Source organism: Lonchura striata, chromosome 1, assembly GCF_046129695.1.
Source record: "Lonchura striata isolate bLonStr1 chromosome 1, bLonStr1.mat, whole genome shotgun sequence".
NCBI lineage: Eukaryota > Metazoa > Chordata > Aves > Passeriformes > Estrildidae > Lonchura > Lonchura striata.
In genome coordinates, this window is record NC_134603.1 from 145080716 (window position 1) to 145100207 (window position 19492).

The 19492-nt window shown below is 42.1% G+C and overlaps 1 protein-coding gene across 1 annotated transcript; it reads left to right on the top strand.

Annotated features, from left to right (window-relative positions):
- Positions 1-6052: 6052 nt before the first annotated feature.
- Positions 6053-15165, top strand: KLF6 (KLF transcription factor 6). The gene is made up of 4 exons (XM_021542909.1): positions 6053-6552; positions 9439-10012; positions 11755-11878; positions 12300-15165. The coding sequence occupies exons 1-4, from the start codon at positions 6451-6453 to the stop codon at positions 12349-12351; spliced, it is 852 nt and encodes a 283-aa protein (XP_021398584.1). The 5' UTR covers positions 6053-6450; the 3' UTR covers positions 12352-15165.
- Positions 15166-19492: the final 4327 nt, after the last annotated feature.

A 19492-nucleotide genomic window follows, 5' to 3' on the forward strand; every position in this document is an offset into this window, starting at 1 on the left:
GGGCCATGCAGCTCATTCCAGGCAAAGGTCTGCCGCTCTTGGCTGAGGCTTCCACACAACTCCTTGTCTAGTCTTGCCATGACTAATTCCCAGAAAAGGCAGTTTCACAACCACCCCAGCCAGCCAGCCAGCCCTGTGTCTAATTGGCATCACTGCTTAGAAATACTTCCTTGCATTCTCCTATTAAAGTTTGCAGCTACAATCTAATTCTATGTACCTTTACTAAGCCTTACAAGCAGCTAGTGAGACAGCCCAGCTATTTTTAACAATCATTAGTCCTCCAGTCTCTCGCTTCACAAAATGACTGGTTCTTATTGGGTTCCTTTTCTCACAGCTTCCAAAATTGTTCTGAATTAAGTTCCCCAGCTTAATGCTCTGTTAAATAATGCTCACTAATTAGCAGCGGAAAAAAAACTAAAAACTGGTCATATGAAAACGAAAAAATGCCCAGTGACACAGGTGGTTTTTTTTTTCTTCCTTAGCTTAAGCTGCTTTTTTAATCATTAATCAAAGCAAATTGATAGTAAACTTCCTAAAAGCAACTAAGGAACTTGTCAGACAAGGCCCAGTTGTTCCAATTTGCTACTTATAAGGCTGCTCACCCTAAATCCCATTTTTCGTAAATATGTTTTGCAAAGAATGTGAACTTTTCTTTATACAGATTACTCATATTTGCAAAGAAAGATCTGGAAGGCTACCTTGTGGTTTTTTTTTTTTTTTTTTTTTTTTTTAAGAATAGATTTTTTACATAATGGAAGATTTTGTGCACTGCTAGAAAAGTAGTCATCCTAAAGTTCAGATCTTACAAAAATGAAAACAGTTAAGTTTTTATAAGTTCAATTTTTATTTACCCTGTACAGGATGAGTGCTTTTAAATACTTTAGAAAACCATACATAATATATTTTATATTAAAACCCATGAAACTCCCATTCAATTAGGACTTATAAACTCCTATTACTAATACTCTTGTGTACTATTAAGCAGACTGCTAAACTGAGCCTCTTGTGGAAACAAGGTCTAATTCTGTCCTAATACAGTCACAAAAGAAAGAGCTGAAAAGTGAATGGATGTTTTGTTCATAAATATGTCCAGCAGCTAAGCATCAGGGAGGAAAAAAAGACTTATTTAAAACATAAAGACAACATGGGTACATGAGAAAACATCTTTAATAACTTGTTTGCAACTAGGTCACTACAGGATTGACACTCGTAACTACAGCAGTGAGAGACAGAATCACCTTTCCAGTGCCAGTTATGGAAATGGAAAATGTAATTGCCTTCAAGGTGAGGCAATTAAGGACACTTAAGGAAGACATTCTTCAATACATCTGCCTGAAAAAGGATCATCTGTTGACACCTTTTACTCTCATGCAGTTTCTGGGTGCTGATGGGAATCACAGACCAGTGCGCTACCTTTGCATTGACTGTTTAGGCACATCTAGGAGAACCAAAGTGAATACAGTTTAAAAGCATGAAGTACAAGGCTCTGTAGCAGGTAAATCATAGAAATTACATAGCTGTGGGTTCTGTCTGAAGAGAAAAAAAAACCCAAAGAATCAGAATGACAAAAACCACACAACACACCACCTCTGACTCAGCTGGGGGTCATTGATTCATGTTGTGTTCACATTAGCTAATGACAACCATTTCTTCCCCTCCATTCTGGTTAATTTTTTACCAGTACTTGTAGGAAAACACATCACCTCTCCTATTTTCTGTCTACTGAAGAAGTTCAGGTCACATTTACCAAAATTCTTCCTTACTGTATTTTTATGATTATATACTGTAAATTAATTTACCTTTTTCTAGTTTTAGTCTAGCTTATGGTCTGAAATGTTAAGTCTCTAACTCTGCCAGAGTGACAGATCAGGAATCACCCCACTTGCTTGCCTACTCATTACAGTTCTATTTATATATCCTCAAAGAGCATTTACTTTATCTGCAGTAGAATCACATTGCATACTAGTTTTCGATTTAGCAACTTGTCACCTTGGAAGCAGATAGTTTCAAGTAGTGTTCTGTGCTATCTGACAATGTTTTCATGCAATTGACACCCTCTCTCTCTTTTTATCCCAAATAAAGTCCATTCATTCTAATCAAACCAAAAACTGCCTATTTCATCTAACCTCCCTGCATCTGGCTGTACATGAACCATTTTCAGGAAGTCTTCTCCTCCTCTTACTCTCAGCACTGAATACAATGCAGACCAACTTGATGTGTCCTCTAAAAATGCATGAATATTCTAAGAACAGAACAGGTGCTCCCCCTGCCTCATGTGGAGCTCAGCCCACCTGGAAAACACCGTCTGTCACCTGCTACTTTGGAGAGCAGATTTTCCAGGAACAGTCTACCAACAGTCTACAAAAGCAGTTACTACAGAGAAGTGGTGGGGTATGTAATGTGGCAATACAGCTTTGCAGACAGAACCTTACTAAAATTACTAAAATTAATGAAGCAAAAGGAAAGGAAAAAAAAAAAGCACACAGGGTTTTTTTTTCCCTGTACCCCGTACATATTTGTAAAATAGCAGCCTTAAAGTGGTAAATTGGCTGCTTCTAAATTGTGGACAGTCCTTAAAAGCCATTGTGAAATTTCACAGGCAAAACTCTGACATTTGGAGAAATCCTATATAATTTATACTAATTTTTTGCTACTTTTTAAAGTGATATTGACCATAGAGAGTTAAAAACACAGGAAACATTTACAGAATTGGAAGCATGTGACTACCTCTATGCAATCAAGGGCATCCCCCATGAATTAGTGTACAGCAGGACAAGAAAATCATCCAAGGAACTTGGTAGCTGTATTCCCTCCTAACTCACTAGCAGTGAGTACACACAGTCAGTACACACACTTCACATACTTAAAGAAGAGGTCTCTGCTCTAAATCAGGGTCTTTGTCCTTCGTTGGCACATCTAAATAAAGTTGTGTAGTCCCAAAGGACTGACTGATTTTGCTCTGGATTTTTTAAAGTTAGAACATGTTTTTTTTTTAAGGTTTTCGAGGTAAATTCCATCCTGGCTCATGACTGAAAAAATCCCAGTAGTATAAAATGAATATTTGAAACTTAACTGCTTTGTATAGCTTGAAGAAAGTCATTAGGGACTATATTATATATTCAAGTATCTTTACTAGCTCATTCTTTCATTTTCTTTCATTTTGGGGCCTATTAAAATTTGTCCTAATGTTTATTATCCTCCACAGACTACAATAAATTTCCTTCAACTCACATGCCATCCCTTCGTTCCACATGGCTGCTGTTAGTGCCAGTAGTTTCCCTTCAGCTTGTGTTCCACGGAACAGTCTCCTAAACCACAGCATGTTTTTGACTCACCATTTCATTTTAATTCCTGATTAAATACATACTGGGTAAAAACACTTTGTCTCTTTTCTTCTCTCTGTTTTCTTATCCATTCTTTCTCATCTGGGTTTGACCTTTAGTTCTATTGATGCTTTTTGATACTTGAAATTAAAATTTCTTAGTACAGTAGCAATCTAGAACTTATCCAGAGACACATATGTCAGTTTTCTTTTGTCCATTGATAATTGTCTAATGAAAGCTAGCATTTAAACAGAATATAACTTAAAACAGTTTTTACTGCACAATAGTCACATCTGTGCAATAATTTTCTTTGATTCGGCTCATTTTTTTCCTACAGCAGGAGACTTCATCCCACTCAAAAAATCGCAGACTGACAACAGTGCAGAAAACCTTACTTATTAAAGAGGCATTTCATTTAAGGACCTTTGCATCTCCATCAGTTTACATCTGCTGTTTCCAGTTGTTCTTCACTGGGAAATACTGCCCATACAAGATAAGATCATTATGTCTCAAACTTCACGTGGGCAGAGCCAACCTCATCCAGCTTCTGACAAGCCCAGATTTCTCTGACATGACACACAGCTAAAACGGGGGCAAGTGTAAAATAGAAAGAGCAGATAGTCACATTTACTGTCACTATGTTTGAAAATAAAATCTTGTCTAAACAGGGAGCTGGGCAGTTAAAAAAACACTAATGATCCCCAGAGTTATGTTACCAGGTTATATTTGACTGGAGCCCACACCGCATCTCAGACCAAAAAATATTTTACTCCACAGAACTAAAAGTAGGCTTGAGTAAGGTGTATAATTCATCTACTTAAGAGGGCCTTTTTTTTTCCTTCTGCAGTTTTCTTCAGAAAAGGATCTAGCCACAAGTAGACACAAAACTACCTGCACTATCTGTTGCCCGCAAGGCAATTTTGAATATATATTTACATGTTTGGCCATGTGAAGCCAAGTAAAGAATTATTGATTCAACCAAGTGTGCACAATCATCTGGATTTAGATGTGTTTTCAGCATCTCCTTGTTTTTCTAAACATAAAATAATGCTCTAATTGGCCTCACACTTTTTTTTTTTTTCTTCTTTTTTTTTTATTTTTTTTTTTTTTTTTTTTTTGCATAGACACAGGAAAACCAACCATAGACACCAGTTGTTTGTTTCAGGAATCACCACATTAATAGTTTATGAGGGGCCCAGGGATGGAAAGTTAGACTGACATTTTCACACCTGCAGTCACTAGTTCAGCGAAGACAGTAGGCAGAAGAAACACACATTAAACACTTCAGTTAACATTTGTAGGCAACCAACAACAGATACAGAAAAAAGCAGGGAAATAGAAAGAATAAAGATGAGATTATGATGGAAACATCAGCAGAAAATTAGAAGTCCTTTAAAAAAAAAACGAAAACACATTAGGACTGTTTGTTCCACGTACTGGACACTCCTTTGGAAAGCTAATGACCACAGTTTCTTAAATTATATTAAGAATTCATATCATTGACAAGTCTAGTCTTAAAAAAGCTCCATGAACACAAATAACTATCTGTGCTGAGACGGCACTGGGAGAAGGAGCGTTGGATGGTGCTGGCCAGGAGCACCCGCTGCGCCATTCATTCACGAGCAGATCTCTCTCCACGCGAAGCTCCAGGACCTTCATCCAGGTCTGCTTTGGGACCCCGCTCCAAGGTGTCCTTGACGCCTGTCCCTCAGGGGACAAAGAAGGACAGAAAGATCCAAACCCTCCTGCTCGCTGGAAAACCGAACACATGGGGCCTGCAAAAACAGCTGGTGCTGCTTTGAAGCCTCACGGGGATGGTGCTGCGTGTGGGGGGGTCACGATTATGCCGGTCAGGCGGGACAGCCCTCACAGACCGAGTGGGGGGCACGAGTACCCTGGCACAGGCCTGAGGGGCCACGGCCACCCCGGGCACAACAGCACAGCCCTGCTCAGCCCTGGAGTGGTCACGGCCACCCCGGGCGGACGGGACAGCCCTGCTCAGCCCTGGAGTGGTCACGGCCACCCCGGGCACAACAGCACAGCCCTGCTCAGCCCTGGAGTGGTCACGGCCACCCCGGGCACAACAGCACAGCCCTGCTCAGCCCTGCAGTGGTCACGGCCACCCCGGGCGGACGGGACAGCCCTGCTCAGCCCTGGAGTGGTCACGGCCACCCCGGGCGGACGGGACAGCCCTGCTCAGCCCTGGAGTGGTCACGGCCACCCCGGGCACAACAGCACAGCCCTGCTCAGCCCTGGAGTGGTCACGGCCACCCCGGGCGGACGGGACAGTCCTGCTCAGCCCCGGCGCAGCCTCGGCCCGGCTCCGCAGCGCCCCCCGCGGCCGCCTCGGGCAGCGCCGCGCTCGCCGCTCCCCTCCCCCGCGCGGCCGCCCCGCGCGCGCACGCCGCCCCTTCGGAAAAGCGAAAAAAAAAAAAAAGCAGCCGCTGCTTCCCCGCTTTATATACCCTGCTAAAAATAGCCTGCCGCCGGGCCGGCCAATCAGGAGGGGGCGAATTTCGAATCGGGCCAATGGCGGGAGCCGTCACGGCCGGGCTCGGTCACGCCAGGAGGAGCCGCGATGTCTGCCGCGCGGCGATTGGGCGGCTCTGACGTCATCGGCACGCGGGTCGCGGGGCGCGCGGCGGGGATTGGGCGGCGGCGGCGGGCGGCGCGCCGGGATCACGCGGGGCGGGGGCGGGCGCGGGGGCGGGGCGGCGGCGCGGCCGGGCAGAGCTTTGAATAGGGAAGTTTTGCGGGGGGCTCCGCTCGCAGAGTCCGCGCCGTGTTTGCAAATATTGGGGCCGCTCCTGCGCCAGGTCCGCCGGCCGCGGGAGGGGGGACAGCCGCGCGCCCGCCCCGGGAGACGTCCTGCCCTGCTGTGCGATTAAACTTTGCATGAAACTTTGGGTCTTTTTTCCTCCCCGAGCTCCTCAAGGAATTAATATATATCTCTATATATACAATTTTATTTTTTTTCTTTTTTTCATCTCTGGAGGAAGGGGGGGGGGGCTTGGAAACTGAGAGCAGAGGTTGACACCCCCCCGCACACACCCCGCAACCCCTGCACATAAAGGAGGCATCTGTATTTTTGGTAACCAGCACTGACTTTGTTGTTGCAACTTGAGACATGGATGTTCTCCCAATGTGCAGCATCTTCCAGGAACTCCAGATTGTGCACGACACGGGTTACTTCTCAGCCTTGCCGTCCCTGGAGGAATATTGGCAACAGGTAAACGAGGATGTCGATGTTGTTGTTGTTGTCGGGGATTTTTTTTTAAGCCGTATTAAAGGATAAGCGGATTTAAGAAAGAAAAAGAAAAAAAAAAAAAAAAGGAAAAAAAAAAATCAAGCCCAAGTGTCAGCGAGGAGTTTGGGGAGAATTCAGCACAAATGTGTAGCGATGTTTTGAAGCAGGTGTTTCGGCTTTGAGCAGACGGCTGTCTGGGGGGCACAGTCCCGAGGCGGATGGAAGGAGCTGCGCATCCCCGTCTCTGCCTGTTCACCGCCGGCGCTGCCGGGGGCTGTCAGCGCCCGCGGCCGCTCCGCAGCCGCGCGGAGCCGCCGCTCGCTCCACACCGAGTCCTGGCAAAAGTTTTGCGCTTGTACCAGCTCCAGACTCCACAGCTGGGTCTTGTCATCCGAGCTCCCTGCCTTGGCCAAGGGCTGCTTTGCGCCCTGTGCTGTGGGTTTATGTTTTTGGTTGTTTTTTCTTTTTTTTTTTCCCTGCTGTTTTTTTTTGTTTTTTTTTTTTTTTTGTTTTTTTTTTTTCCTGCAAATGTATACTATTATTGTTTTTGTTCCTGGCGAAGACAGGGAAAAAGCCCTCCAGGAGTGTCGGCACACACGTCTGTGTGTGTGCATGTGTGTGTACATGTACGGAGCGTGGCTGCTCCCAGCGCAGGGAGCTTTGTCGAGCCCGAGAGTTGTCAGTCATATGACAGCGATCCCCTTGTGCTAATTGCCGTGGCCGGGAAGGGAGAAGAACGGAGGCTTCTTCCCTTTAATGGACATATTTTTTTGCCCATTTTTTTTTTCCTCCTTCCTCTGTTTGCTGCGATCCGAGCAGCGGGATGGCAGGGTCTGACAGCCCCGCGGGGCTCGGGGGAGCGCGGCCGCCGCTCAGCCCGGTCACCGGATCGGATACCTGCTGGCTTTGCAGAAGGACGAAGGAGCCTTTCCCAGAAGGTTGAAATGCAAAGTGTTACAACCTTCACATGCCTACTAATTGTATGCAATGACTTTTTTTTTTTTTTTCTCCCCTCTCCCTCCCCCCCCTCTCCCCTTTCAGAGCGGCAGCTCCATAGTACGTGATTGAAATGGAGCTAAGTAGTTTCCTTCAGGCATTCGGGCTCTTGGCGAAGCGCCAGCCCTCGTTCCCAGTAGCCTTCAGAGGCATTTAAACTCGGAGAGCTTCACTCTGCTCCCCATTACTAATCTACCTAATGAGGAATTTAAATTAGCCGGGAATATGAAAGTTTAACAAGATCTTAATAAATGCTTTTTCTGCTTGTTTTCACGGAAAATCAAAGCACTATTGTGCCGTTCGTGTAGAAACACTTCTTGTTTTTAAAAGCACTGCGACCCAGTTCCCTAATTATAGACAAATACATAAATACCGTGTGCAACAGAGGGTTTGGTTTTGGGGGTTGTTTGTGGTTCTGATTTTTCTGTCCAATTTTTGCCTACACTCCGAGCCTGACCAGAGCATGTGACCCAGTTTAGTGGAGCGGTGCTGGGGAGAAAGGAGGCTGCTCCCATGGCGGCTCTGCTATGGGCAGATGGAAAGGGGCTCTGGGGGGAATGAATGCATGGCATTTGGGACCGGCTTTTGCTACCGGGATTGGAAAAGATGATCTTGCTAAAATAAGTAGTGTTTGGTTTGGAAACTTGGTGTGTCCGTTTTCTGTGTAAAGCTTCCATATGGACCATTTCCTATAGTGGAAAGAATGATCCCAAAACATCAGCTTGTTGCCATAACAGTTCACGTTCTTCTTTTTTTTTTTTTTTTTTTTTTTTTTTTTTTTTTTTTTGCCTCTTCTCTGAAAGATAGCTAGAAAGTCAGCAGGGTGAAATGAAATTGAAACCCGCAGTTTCACCCATTTAGGGTGGTTTTGTTTTCTGTTTTGTTTTCTTTCATGGAGTCAGGGAAATGTGGTTGGGGGGAAGTTGTCCATGTACTGTTACATGTACATTTGCAGAGTACTTTCTTGGCAAATGGTCATGGTTTTAAAAGGAAGTCTCCTTTGGCATTGCGTGAAAGAAAGAAAGAGATGACTCATACAGTTGCACTCTTGGCCAGTAGATAAAGTTCTTGTTCATTGTGGGACTCCCAGCAGGACCTCAGAGTAATTTCCCATTTTTCATCCTATAGAACAGGACATTTCTATTCTGGAACTTTTTTCCTCCTCTCTCCTCTGTTGTTGAAGTTCTCCATGTTCCTCTGAACACGCATGAGAGCAGTTTGAATTATGTGCTGTGCATGCCAGTGAGCTTGGAAATGACATTCTTTGAAAGTCGAGTGTTCTGTGTTCTCATGCACAGGAAATGGGAGGATGTCTGCTGCTCCATTGATGTCCCCAGAAGACAGGCCGGCAGCTCTGCAGCCATGCTGAAATGTGGCTTTGTTTTCTAACACAGGGTTTGGGTTTTATCTGGGTGTCAGAGCACATTGTGTTCAGTTGGGTCTTTTCAGCCTCGTGTTTGTGTGAGAGAGATACAAAACAACTTGAAATTAGTCAAGGTGCAAGAGCAAAGTGTAGTTTTATTTTGTGGTTCTCTATGGTCCTTCTCAACATCAGCCTGCTGAAAACACAGATTTTATGATGAGAGTGATGATAATTTAACTGAGTCATTAGAATGCTATTTTGGAAACCAAAGCTGACTTGCACCTTCAGCTGTGTGTTTGAACTGTTGCCCAGGTCTCAAAAACTGATTTCTTTTCATCGTAACAAGTCACCTAGTTACGGCTTGAGAAGCCTTTAATTTGTTTTGAACCTAGAAACCTCAAATCGAACGTACTACATTCCTGCATGCTTTTTGAAGTGTAAAATAATTTGGGTTATTTTTAAGCAGGCCTGTAACTTTTCTCTTTTTTTCTTCCTTCTCTTTCACATAGACGTGTTTGGAGCTGGAACGGTATCTTCAGAGTGAACCCTGTTATGTTTCTGCATCTGAAATCAAATTTGATAGCCAAGAGGATCTCTGGACCAAAATTATTCTGGCACGTGAGAAAAAGGAGGAATCTGAACTGAAGAATACATGTGTCCCAAAAGAGGACAATCTTGCTAGTCAGAACTTAGAGACCAACAGTTTGAATTCTGACGTGAGCAGCGAATCTTCAGACAGCTCTGAGGAGCTCTCACCCACGACAAAGTTTACCTCTGACCCTATAAGTGATGTTTTAGCCAGTTCAGGAAACTTGAGCTCATCTGTCACTTCCACTCCCCCTTCGTCTCCTGAGCTGAGCAAGGAGCCTTCTTCCCAGATATGGAATTGTACGCCGGGTGAGTTGCATTCACCAGGGAAAATCCGTACCGGTACCACTGGAAAGACTGCAGAAAAAGGTACACCCTCCAATGGTGACACCTCCCCAGATGGCAGAAGGCGTGTTCACAGGTGTCACTTTAACGGTTGCAGGAAAGTTTACACCAAAAGTTCACATCTGAAAGCACATCAGCGCACTCATACAGGTTAGTAACCCTATGCTTATTAAGACCTGGCAGCTACTGTAGGGAATACCCCGTGGTGTTGGTGGTGGTGTCACAGCATTACTCAATCACTGGGTGGTAGCCCAGGTTTGGAGAGATGATGTAAGAGTAGCAGAAGCTTACCAGCATGGACAACATCACTTCCTCATTCTCTTCATGAGCCAGGCCACTTGCTGGTGGATTAGGCTGCTGTCGTAGCAAATAGGAGGCACTCGTCTAATAAGCAGTCAGTAGCTGGGAAGCTGCAGCAGCACGTGGTCTTCAGGAGCAAAGGTCCAGCCCAAATAGATGCCAGGCCTTTCTTAACAATTCTTTTTAAAGCAAAACTGAGCAAGGACTTTTTTGAAAAAAAAAAAAAAAAAAAAAGGAATGTATCTCTAAAAATCAGTCAGATCACTAAATACTGTAAGAACTTTTTATGCTTCAGTCCACATCGGGTCTATTTCATCAGCCATCCCAAGGCCTTGATTATATTAAGTATTGGGTATATTTGTAACTCATTTAACACTTATGTGTGCCTTTGTTAACAGCAAATTTCTTGGAAAGCCACAGTGTTTTGTTATCCTTCTGACACATCTGCCCAATTAGATTTGAAAATGTATGATCCACTGTATAATTTGATCCCAAATTACTGAGCAACAGCATTTTAGTTTTATGAAACCTGAACTAAAAATAACTATCCTGTGTGTTATTGGGAAAGAAAGTGAGGAAGATATACACTTCAGGGCTTTTATAAATATTTTATGGTTGAAGTAGCCTGCTGATGTGCTTGTTTGAGCATTATTATTTGACATCTCTTTATGACAGCAGTTAGATGTGTAGAGCTGTGCCTTGGCTCAGTAGTCATGGCTTACTGTGAGGAACTGGCATGGTGTTCTTGGTGTACCAATCCAAACACCTATATGGTTGGTTGGCTTTTTTATTTTTTTCCACCTAAGGTGTGGGAAAGAGAATTCAGGGAAAAGAGTCTATTTTGACTTATTAGCTCAGCATTTCGTGGCTTTTATGGGAAGTCTGAGCAAGCTCAGATGCTCCCATTGTTGCAGAGAAGTCAGATAAAACAGGATTATTTCAAAAGAAAAAAAAAACAATTTCCCCTGAAACCGTGGTTGTTGAGCAGACATAAATAGCTTCCAGGCTCAGAAGTATTGCAGAACTGGTGCTCTGGTGCTGTCTGGTTGAGAACGTTGCTGTGAATGGAAGTGGTATTTCTTGAATGCTGAAATAGCAGTGTTCAAAGTGGTATGCAGGCTTTTCCAAGAATAAGTGGCTCAGCAGAAAGGAGGTTGCATGTTATGCAGATGACTTAGTGACAGAGGACTTTGATGCAATACAGTAGCCTAATTGCATTTTGGAGCCTAGCTGTGCTGTCTTTAATCACCTTTGTGAAGTGAATGGTACCTGTTTGGGAGTAAGCCTGCCATTGCAGATGAACAGGAATAGTAGAGGGCTGGATTCCTTTGTTTCCTGGGAGCCTGTTTAATCACTTTTTATTATTATTATTTTTCGTGAGAATGAGATTATTTGATGTGCTGTTGCAGCAAGACAAGTAGGAATCATGTGGATGAATTTTTTGAGCCTTCTTTGCTTGCATGTTCTGAAGCATTCAGATAGGTAAATAAAAATTGCCTGTCTTTGGAGGAGTGAAGGAGGTTTACATAGAAAATGATAGCACCTGTCTTTGAATGAAGTCATGACTAACATGTAATCTGCTTTCTTTGTAGGGGAAAAGCCTTACAGATGTTCATGGGAAGGGTGTGAGTGGCGTTTTGCAAGAAGTGATGAATTAACCAGACACTTCAGAAAGCACACTGGTGCCAAGCCTTTTAAATGTAGTCACTGTGACAGGTATGTGGTTGAAATGCACCCTTTTAAATAGTTATTTTTAATGCCTGTTGGAAAGCCAGTCTAGGCTGCTTTTTGCTTGTGTAGGAATTCCTTGGGAACACAACAGTGTCTGGTAGATTTAAGGAAACTATTGCATATTTAGGCTAGAAAAACCCTTCCATTTTACAAACCGCAGGGAAGTGGTTTGTAGCCTGATCTTGCAGATGAACGTTGAGAAGTCCGCAGTGTTTCCACCCATCTGCAGAGCTCTTGGGTGCCCACAGACACCTTGAGTACTCCCGTGTATCCTGGGAATGCCAAGTGCCTCCTCTGCCAGCTGTGTTTTGGAGCAGCAGAGCCAGGGGAGGTGCCTCAGCGCCGCGCGTCGCGTGTTGCGTTCGGCGGCCGCGGGCTAACGCGCAGCCTCGCTCTTGCCTTGCAGGTGTTTTTCCAGGTCTGACCACCTGGCCCTTCACATGAAGAGACACCTCTGAGTGGGTCAAGAGGTGAATCCTGCGGGCTAAGAGGCGTCAAGGTTGAAGAGCCTTGAGCGGAGGGATGCGTGTTCCAGCCAAAGCATGCCATTTTGCACCCTACCCAGTTGCCTCCAGGACCTCACTTCCTTGAAGGTCTTTTGAGGGCTAATAAGTCATGTAAGAACGGCATAGCAACCGCGGTGCGTGATGTTTGGGGTTTCCTGGACTCATACACTGGTATCTAACCTTCTGAGTGGCTCCTAAGCCTTTGCCGTGAGCATGTGCACTGAGAATGTTAATGATTGGGCGACTGTATGCGATGAGGATCTCTTGATGACTGTATGCTGAGGCACATTTTTTTTCTTGTGGTTGTTTTATAACTGTAAGAGAAAAAAAATAGTCTGAATGTCTTGTATGTGAGGAATATCTTGTGAGATGGGACGACCACCAATCATTTCCAAGGGGTGGGGGGAGGGGTGTCTGCACCTTTTTAGAGGGAAAACCTGAGAGGGGGAAAGGGGGGAATAAAGAGAGTCAGGATGCCAGAATGGAAATGGGGAAACCTCCCTGTTCCTGTGTGAGAGGAGCTTTAGGTGTCTGGTGCAGCTATTAAACGTGCAATGTGTCAAGTAGCTTGTTTTACTTGCTACAGAGCTCATTTGTAATCCATTGTATAAGCTGTGTATTTACAAATGTAACACAACTATAACTTTTCATTATAATACAAAGGTTATTGCATGGTTCTGGGGAACTATATGCTTTTCCATTCTTTAATCAGGACTGCAGTTTTGATTCCAGTTAAGAGCAGCTAAAATACAATTGGTCTAATGTTACATAATGTATGGAACATGAATAATTTTTTTGTTGGGTGGATAAAACCACTATTGGTTAGAAACTGATTTTTCTCATGCAGCTAATTTTTCTCTTATTTATGCCTTGAGGACTAACTTCTGGTTTTCTAGCTGTTAATGCACTGTTGACCTTAATAATGGTGCCTTATGCAAGTGACCTTCTCTTGCAGGGGGTCTTATACAGGGGTATGGGTGATGCATGCTTTATTAAGGCTCTCTTTTCACCTGGCATTGTACTGTATCAAATGTATAATATGAGGGGAAAAAAAGGTTACTTCCAGGGTCCTCCTTCACAAAGACAAATATAGAGAAAAGTCATTCATGTCAGTACAGTATTTGTTTAACTTAGACAATTTGACTGTGTTACAGTATAATGCATATGCCAATTGAATACCTGACCAGTTCTGCCACCTTGAGACTTTTTTTATATTGACCTTGCACAACAACTGTGTATATACACACCCCAACTGTACTTAATATGTCAAGTTTTCATACATATTAAAGATACAGAAGTATTAAAAGATGTATTTGCTTAAAAGGCACAAGTTTCACATCTATATATCTAGCTATCTGTTGGTCATACAGAAAGAAATTATATTACTTTTTTTTTAAAAGTGGGCAGAAAAATAATTGTGTATGTATATTTGTGTGTACAGTCTGTGTATGTGTGTATATATATAGATAATATATAAATATTTTTTTTAAAAGGAAAAGAATTAGAACACATAGCTAGAAAATGCCACAGCCCATCAAAATATTCCCTCTTCTCCCTTCCTCCCCGCAATATGGTCATTAAGGAGACAAAGAAATGAAAGATACAGTTAATTAAAATCTAGCATTTTTAGAGGCTTTACCTTTAGCTTAATGGTATGCTAAAGGCTTTGTTGGCATTCAGTCCTTCTCAGACTGCTGACTGTGTTTTGTAGTTATTAGGTTGTCTGGAATAGCGTATCTGTGGCCATTTAAGAATGATATGAACTGAATTTTGGCATGCTAAAAGAATATTAGCTGTGTGCAGAAGAAGTGCACTCGGGTTTTGGCCTTCCAGCTTACTGGAGGACCTGTGAGTGGGCTAGTCGTTGTGGTGGTTAAGCTCTAATTTTACATAGTTCAGCTAAAATAAAGACTGTTTTTTCCTAGAGTAGGGATAGTCTGTCCAAAACCAGTTTTGTTTTTTGTTTTTTGTTTTTTTTTTTAAACCAGCTCACTACAGTCGATGCAATGAAACATGTGACCTGTTTCTTTTACTATTAATTATCAGTCTTGCTTACTCTGCTAATATTTTGGTATATCTTCCTGGAAATGTATGTAGATAAGTGGTTTAAAAAAAGTATATGCAAGTGATCTGGTTCTATGGAACACAAAGGCTTAAATCATTCTCATTTCACTTTTGGTTTAAATTGCCTGAAATGCACTTTTTTTTTCTTCCCCTAAACAGAAAAAAAATTCCAGAAAATGAACTTCTATTTACAATTGGGTTTTGTTGTATTTTTAACTCCTTGTTTGCATTGTCCTTGGCTTAGCCGTAATTCTTATAAACAAGAAATTAAAAAAAAAAATTAAAAACAAACAAACCAACCCCATAAAAAACAAACAAAAAAAACCTTGCACTGGCTTGTCTCAATTGTGAAATACCATCAGACTTGTGTGGATGGGGTGGGGCTGTGTGCCATATGTCAAATGCCTGTAATTTTCTTAATAAGCAAGTACATTTTGTTCAGGTGATAACTGAGCCTCAATCAAGCTGAAAAATAAAAAAAATAAAACATTTTTGCTTGAAATTTAAGAAGAAAAAGTTTCTATTAGTGAAATTTCTTTTTTGTTTTTGAAGCACCCTGTTATCTAAAGAATCTCTTTGTAAGATTTTTGTAAAGATTTTGTTTTACAAGATTTTATTTGAAATTGTTTTTTGCAAGATTGTTATATTTCTGTATGAATGTATTTTTTATTGGAATAACATAAAAAGAAATTCTTATCAGCATCACGTGTCTGTTTTCATCTTTCTTCTCTCCAAGTCCTACACATCAAACAATGTCAGGGACTATGTTGCTGCTTTCTCTTGGGTCATACCTGGTCATGGGTGCAAACACCTTTGGGTCAGGTCACTTTGTGGAAGACAAGCCCTGTTGGGAAAATCATTTTGGCAGTAGAAACTAGGAGTTCTTCCATATCTGAAGAGCTGCTCTTGACTCACCATTTGCCTCAGCGGAATAAATAGTTAATGTGATTGTTACTGCAAGACTGCACCTTCATTTCGAATCGTTTGTTCTGGAGAGGTGAATGCACACGGGACGAGTTTGGCTTGTGGAAAAGGAGGTTCAGTGGGCATTCCAAGGGAAGGACAAAGCCAGAAAGGTGCTGGCTGGGCTGGAGGCACCTGCCCTTGACAGCTGCTGAGCGTGGGCCTTGGAGCTGCCTGGTCCATGGGGAAGCAAGCCCAAAACCCCGAGGTGCAGCTTGTGGGAAGGAGAGCTTGGAAAGGACAGCATGAGATCTGCCTGCTCCAGACACACATCTGAGGCTGCTGTGGGGCTGACCTGACCCACATGCTGGTGGTGACCTTCAACCTGCCAAACACCACCTCTCTGAACCACATTCTTTGTGAGCAATGGCTCTTCAAAGCATGCCTGGCATGCACCCTGGCTCGAGACCCGTGCAGAACTTGTTTGATGTTTCCTTGTGGCTCCTGCTTCACTCATGCTGGTATTAAAGGTCCCTCAAGCATCAAGTGGCAAAATGGCAAAGTTGTATGCTGAGAAACTGTCTTTGAGCATGTGATTTCAGTTTGTGGTAACATATAATGGATTTAGATTATTTAGAAATGGTCTAAAATGATGCAAAAGAGCTGAAACAATGAATAGAGACTGAGGCAGAAGCAGTGTGGAAAAGGGATCCTTGCCACCTTCTCTAGTTAGCCCTGCAGTGGGCTGGTAAATGGACATAATGCCTGCATTAGGCATGGCAGAAATGGCAATTTAGGCAAATTAATGATCTGCAATGGGAGGGGTGCATTAAATTTTACCACTGGCATATCTCATACAATGGAACACAAGTGTCTTCCGGGAAACTTAGTTAAAGTTGCAATAGAAATAGAAAAGGCTACTGAGTTTTAGGGATTGAGATATTTTGCCTCCTCATGAAGAAATGGAAATATTTTTAAAGAACTGAGCTTGACCTTCCTGGAGATTCTCCACCCATAATGTTCAATGGGTGTGTAATATAGAACAAGGATTGGCAAATTTTTCCTGTTTATTTGGTGTGTGTCATCTTGGGCTGTGTCATACGCTACCTTTTAAAAAAAAAAAAAAAGGAAAATCCTGAAAACTCCTTTATTGAGAATGTTATTGAGATTCCACCTTTTTTTTTTTTTTTTAGTTCTCAGATTGTCCTGCAAAAACAGCAGTGTGTGCAGAAATAAAGAGACTACTGACAGCTATTGGGCAACAAGGAAACTACAAAGCAGAAAGCAATAGTGCATTTCAACATGCACATCTTCTGCAGGTTTGCTTCATTCTGGATTTTGAAATGCAGAGTAGAGGGCAAGAGATGTACTTGAGGGTGAAGAAGTCAGGTTCCTAAGGTATGGATAGTAGCCTCTGCAAGTTCCAACAGCTTCAGCTGAGGTTAGAAAGGTGAAGAGAAGGACAGAGCCTGTGAGCCAACATGTTTGCACAAAGGTTAGATATGGCATGTTTGTGCAACCATCAAGATGAAACAGTGAAAATCCCAAAACAACCCATTTGGATGTTTGTTTTGGAGGGCTTTTTATCCTCTTGGGTGTGAAAAATCCAAGCATTCAAGTGGTCAGTGCAAGTAGAGCATATCACAGTTTACCAGCTTATTTGAACAACTATGTATTATAAATACAGCGTGACTTTGAAGTTCACAATAGAAAAGTGATTACTGTTTTATAAAATTGGATGTCCATATTGTTTTGAAGTTACTGACTGTCTCCCCTCCAAACCATATTACAATTTGAAATAAACTGAATCTGGAATTGTTAGGCCTGTTAAGGCATGTTTCAAACAAGCTGTATTTTATTTTTTTGTCTTTAGGAGTTGTTCATGGTATCTCTGCCTTTGTGTCCAACTTTTACCTCTTCCATTCTTCTCAACTACTTGGGCATTTGTTTTTTATTTTCTTTAATTGCTCTGAAAGCTCTGAGGAATAAAAAACAACCTCTAAATCACACAAATAGCAGCAGCAAAACTAGAAACAAGAAGGAAGAACACTGTGGGAATTGTTTCAAAAAGTAGCTGAGTGTTCCTTTATGTAGCACCAGAAGAATAGGTGACCTCACATATTTACACAGCAGGGAGAGACAGCATTTGATAAGAGGAAAGCTTCATGGTCCATCCATTGGAGGTCTCCTCAGCCTTGGACATAGTGGAGTTCAGGTAGACTGAAACAATAAGGGAGCTCTAACTGCACGAGATTTTGTGGGGGGACACAAGTAAAAAAGGTTTCCTCTCACATTTTAAAGAATGAAAAGCATAGCATTCTCTTCTTGTTCCTCCATTTCTTCAGAAATTCCTTGGAGAAAAAACGGCTTAGATAGGAAATCTCTGCACTATTTCTTCCTCAAGCTTTTGTAGATTTGTTCCCTCTGGTAGCACTGGTTTATGAACTCAGCAACAATACCAGTACTCCAGTCCTTTATTTCTGGTGACAAGAGGTTACCAAGCAGCTCATACTTCCCCAGAAGTCTGCCTGCTTTTGCCTCATCAACTGGGATTGTGTAGCCAAGAGGCATTAACAGGTACTTCTGAAATAAAGCCTCTGACATGGCAAGAAGCTCTGCTGAGATTATACAGTCCAAGGCAATGGTATCTTTATATTTTTTCCCTTTAGCTCCTTTACCTCCATACTTGCTGTTTCATCCCTTATTCATGGTCCTTGGATATATGGCATTTATTTTTGATCAAACCCGTAGCAATACTGTCTCATAACCATTTGAGCTCTTACATTTAAGGGAGAATGAGCAGACAGAGTATTGCTTTTGCACACAGGTCTACAGAGGTTTAATCAATCTAGGATTCATTGGAGCTACCCTGGGAAATAAGAGTTTGCAGGTCCATGCATTAATATTGTGAGGCATTGGCCAAAAGTTCATTTAAGTCAAGGAGAAATTCCTCACTGAATTTGACCTGCTCCAGACAGTCATTTTTTCACAGAGCTGAACCTGAGGAGAAAGTACACGTGAAATCCATTCAAAACCAAATTTTCATTCAATGACATTTATGACTATATTTTGTCCATTTCCTGTTGAACATTTGATAGCTGGAGTTCACAAGTACAAGCATTGCAAATATGATTTTTTTTAAATAGATGTGTGATTTTTTTCCCCCCTGAAATTTATTTTTGATTGCAGGCTGATGATAAGCCCTGTAATTTGTTTTGCAGTTTCACTTACACAACAGCTACATAATGATTTCGTAAGTTATAGCAGTGACTATTTTGAACTGCAGTGGTTTCAATCAGAATGCTTCATGAAGTATTAGCTCAGAAATTATTAACTGGAGAAATTAACTGGATTTGCAGGATATCACAGCAACAAAGGTAGCCTTATGGCTTTAAAAAAAAATTGCTGCATCAGATACAAGCCAGTACATTTTGTTAAAATGGAGAGAAACTATCCAGAATTTGCAATTGAGGCTACAGATTGGTCGTGTTCTTGAAGTATAGGTTTATAATTTGTCACAGGAAAATAACTCCATAAAGCAAAACCACTGAGGTGTTTTAAGATGATCTATTATGTGGAGGTGTCTAGTACAGCCATTTTGGATTGGTTCATGATAGGAAACAGATGGTATATATGTTTATGTTTAACATTTAAGGAGGTATAGAAAGCAATTGGGAGGTGATGCATTTTGTTAATGGGCAAGTAAAGCCTCATATGTACAGTTAAAATAGGACGTAAAAAACAAGCAACATTTTTTCAGCACAAATGAGGCAATGCAACAACAGCTTAAGTAGATTTATTTGACTTGTTTCACTTTAAATAATTTTAATGAGAAATTCTCTAAATGTTTTTGAGCAGAGATAGAAAGTAATCTGGTAACCACATGTCTCGATGTATGCCAAGCTGTTCTTTAACGGCACTTTCTTTCAATACAATATAAATTTAGCTGGAATTAGCGTTGCTGAATATTAGTCCCTCAGTGCCTCACTTGCTAAACCTCCATATTCTTTTTATTGCCTCTGTGCACTTCAGAAGTAGAGTGTGTGGTCATTCTGGACAAAGGGAAATTATCTAATGGGGCTGGGGGAGGCAATGTGTTGGTGAATTCTGTAGCAAACTGCTCAGT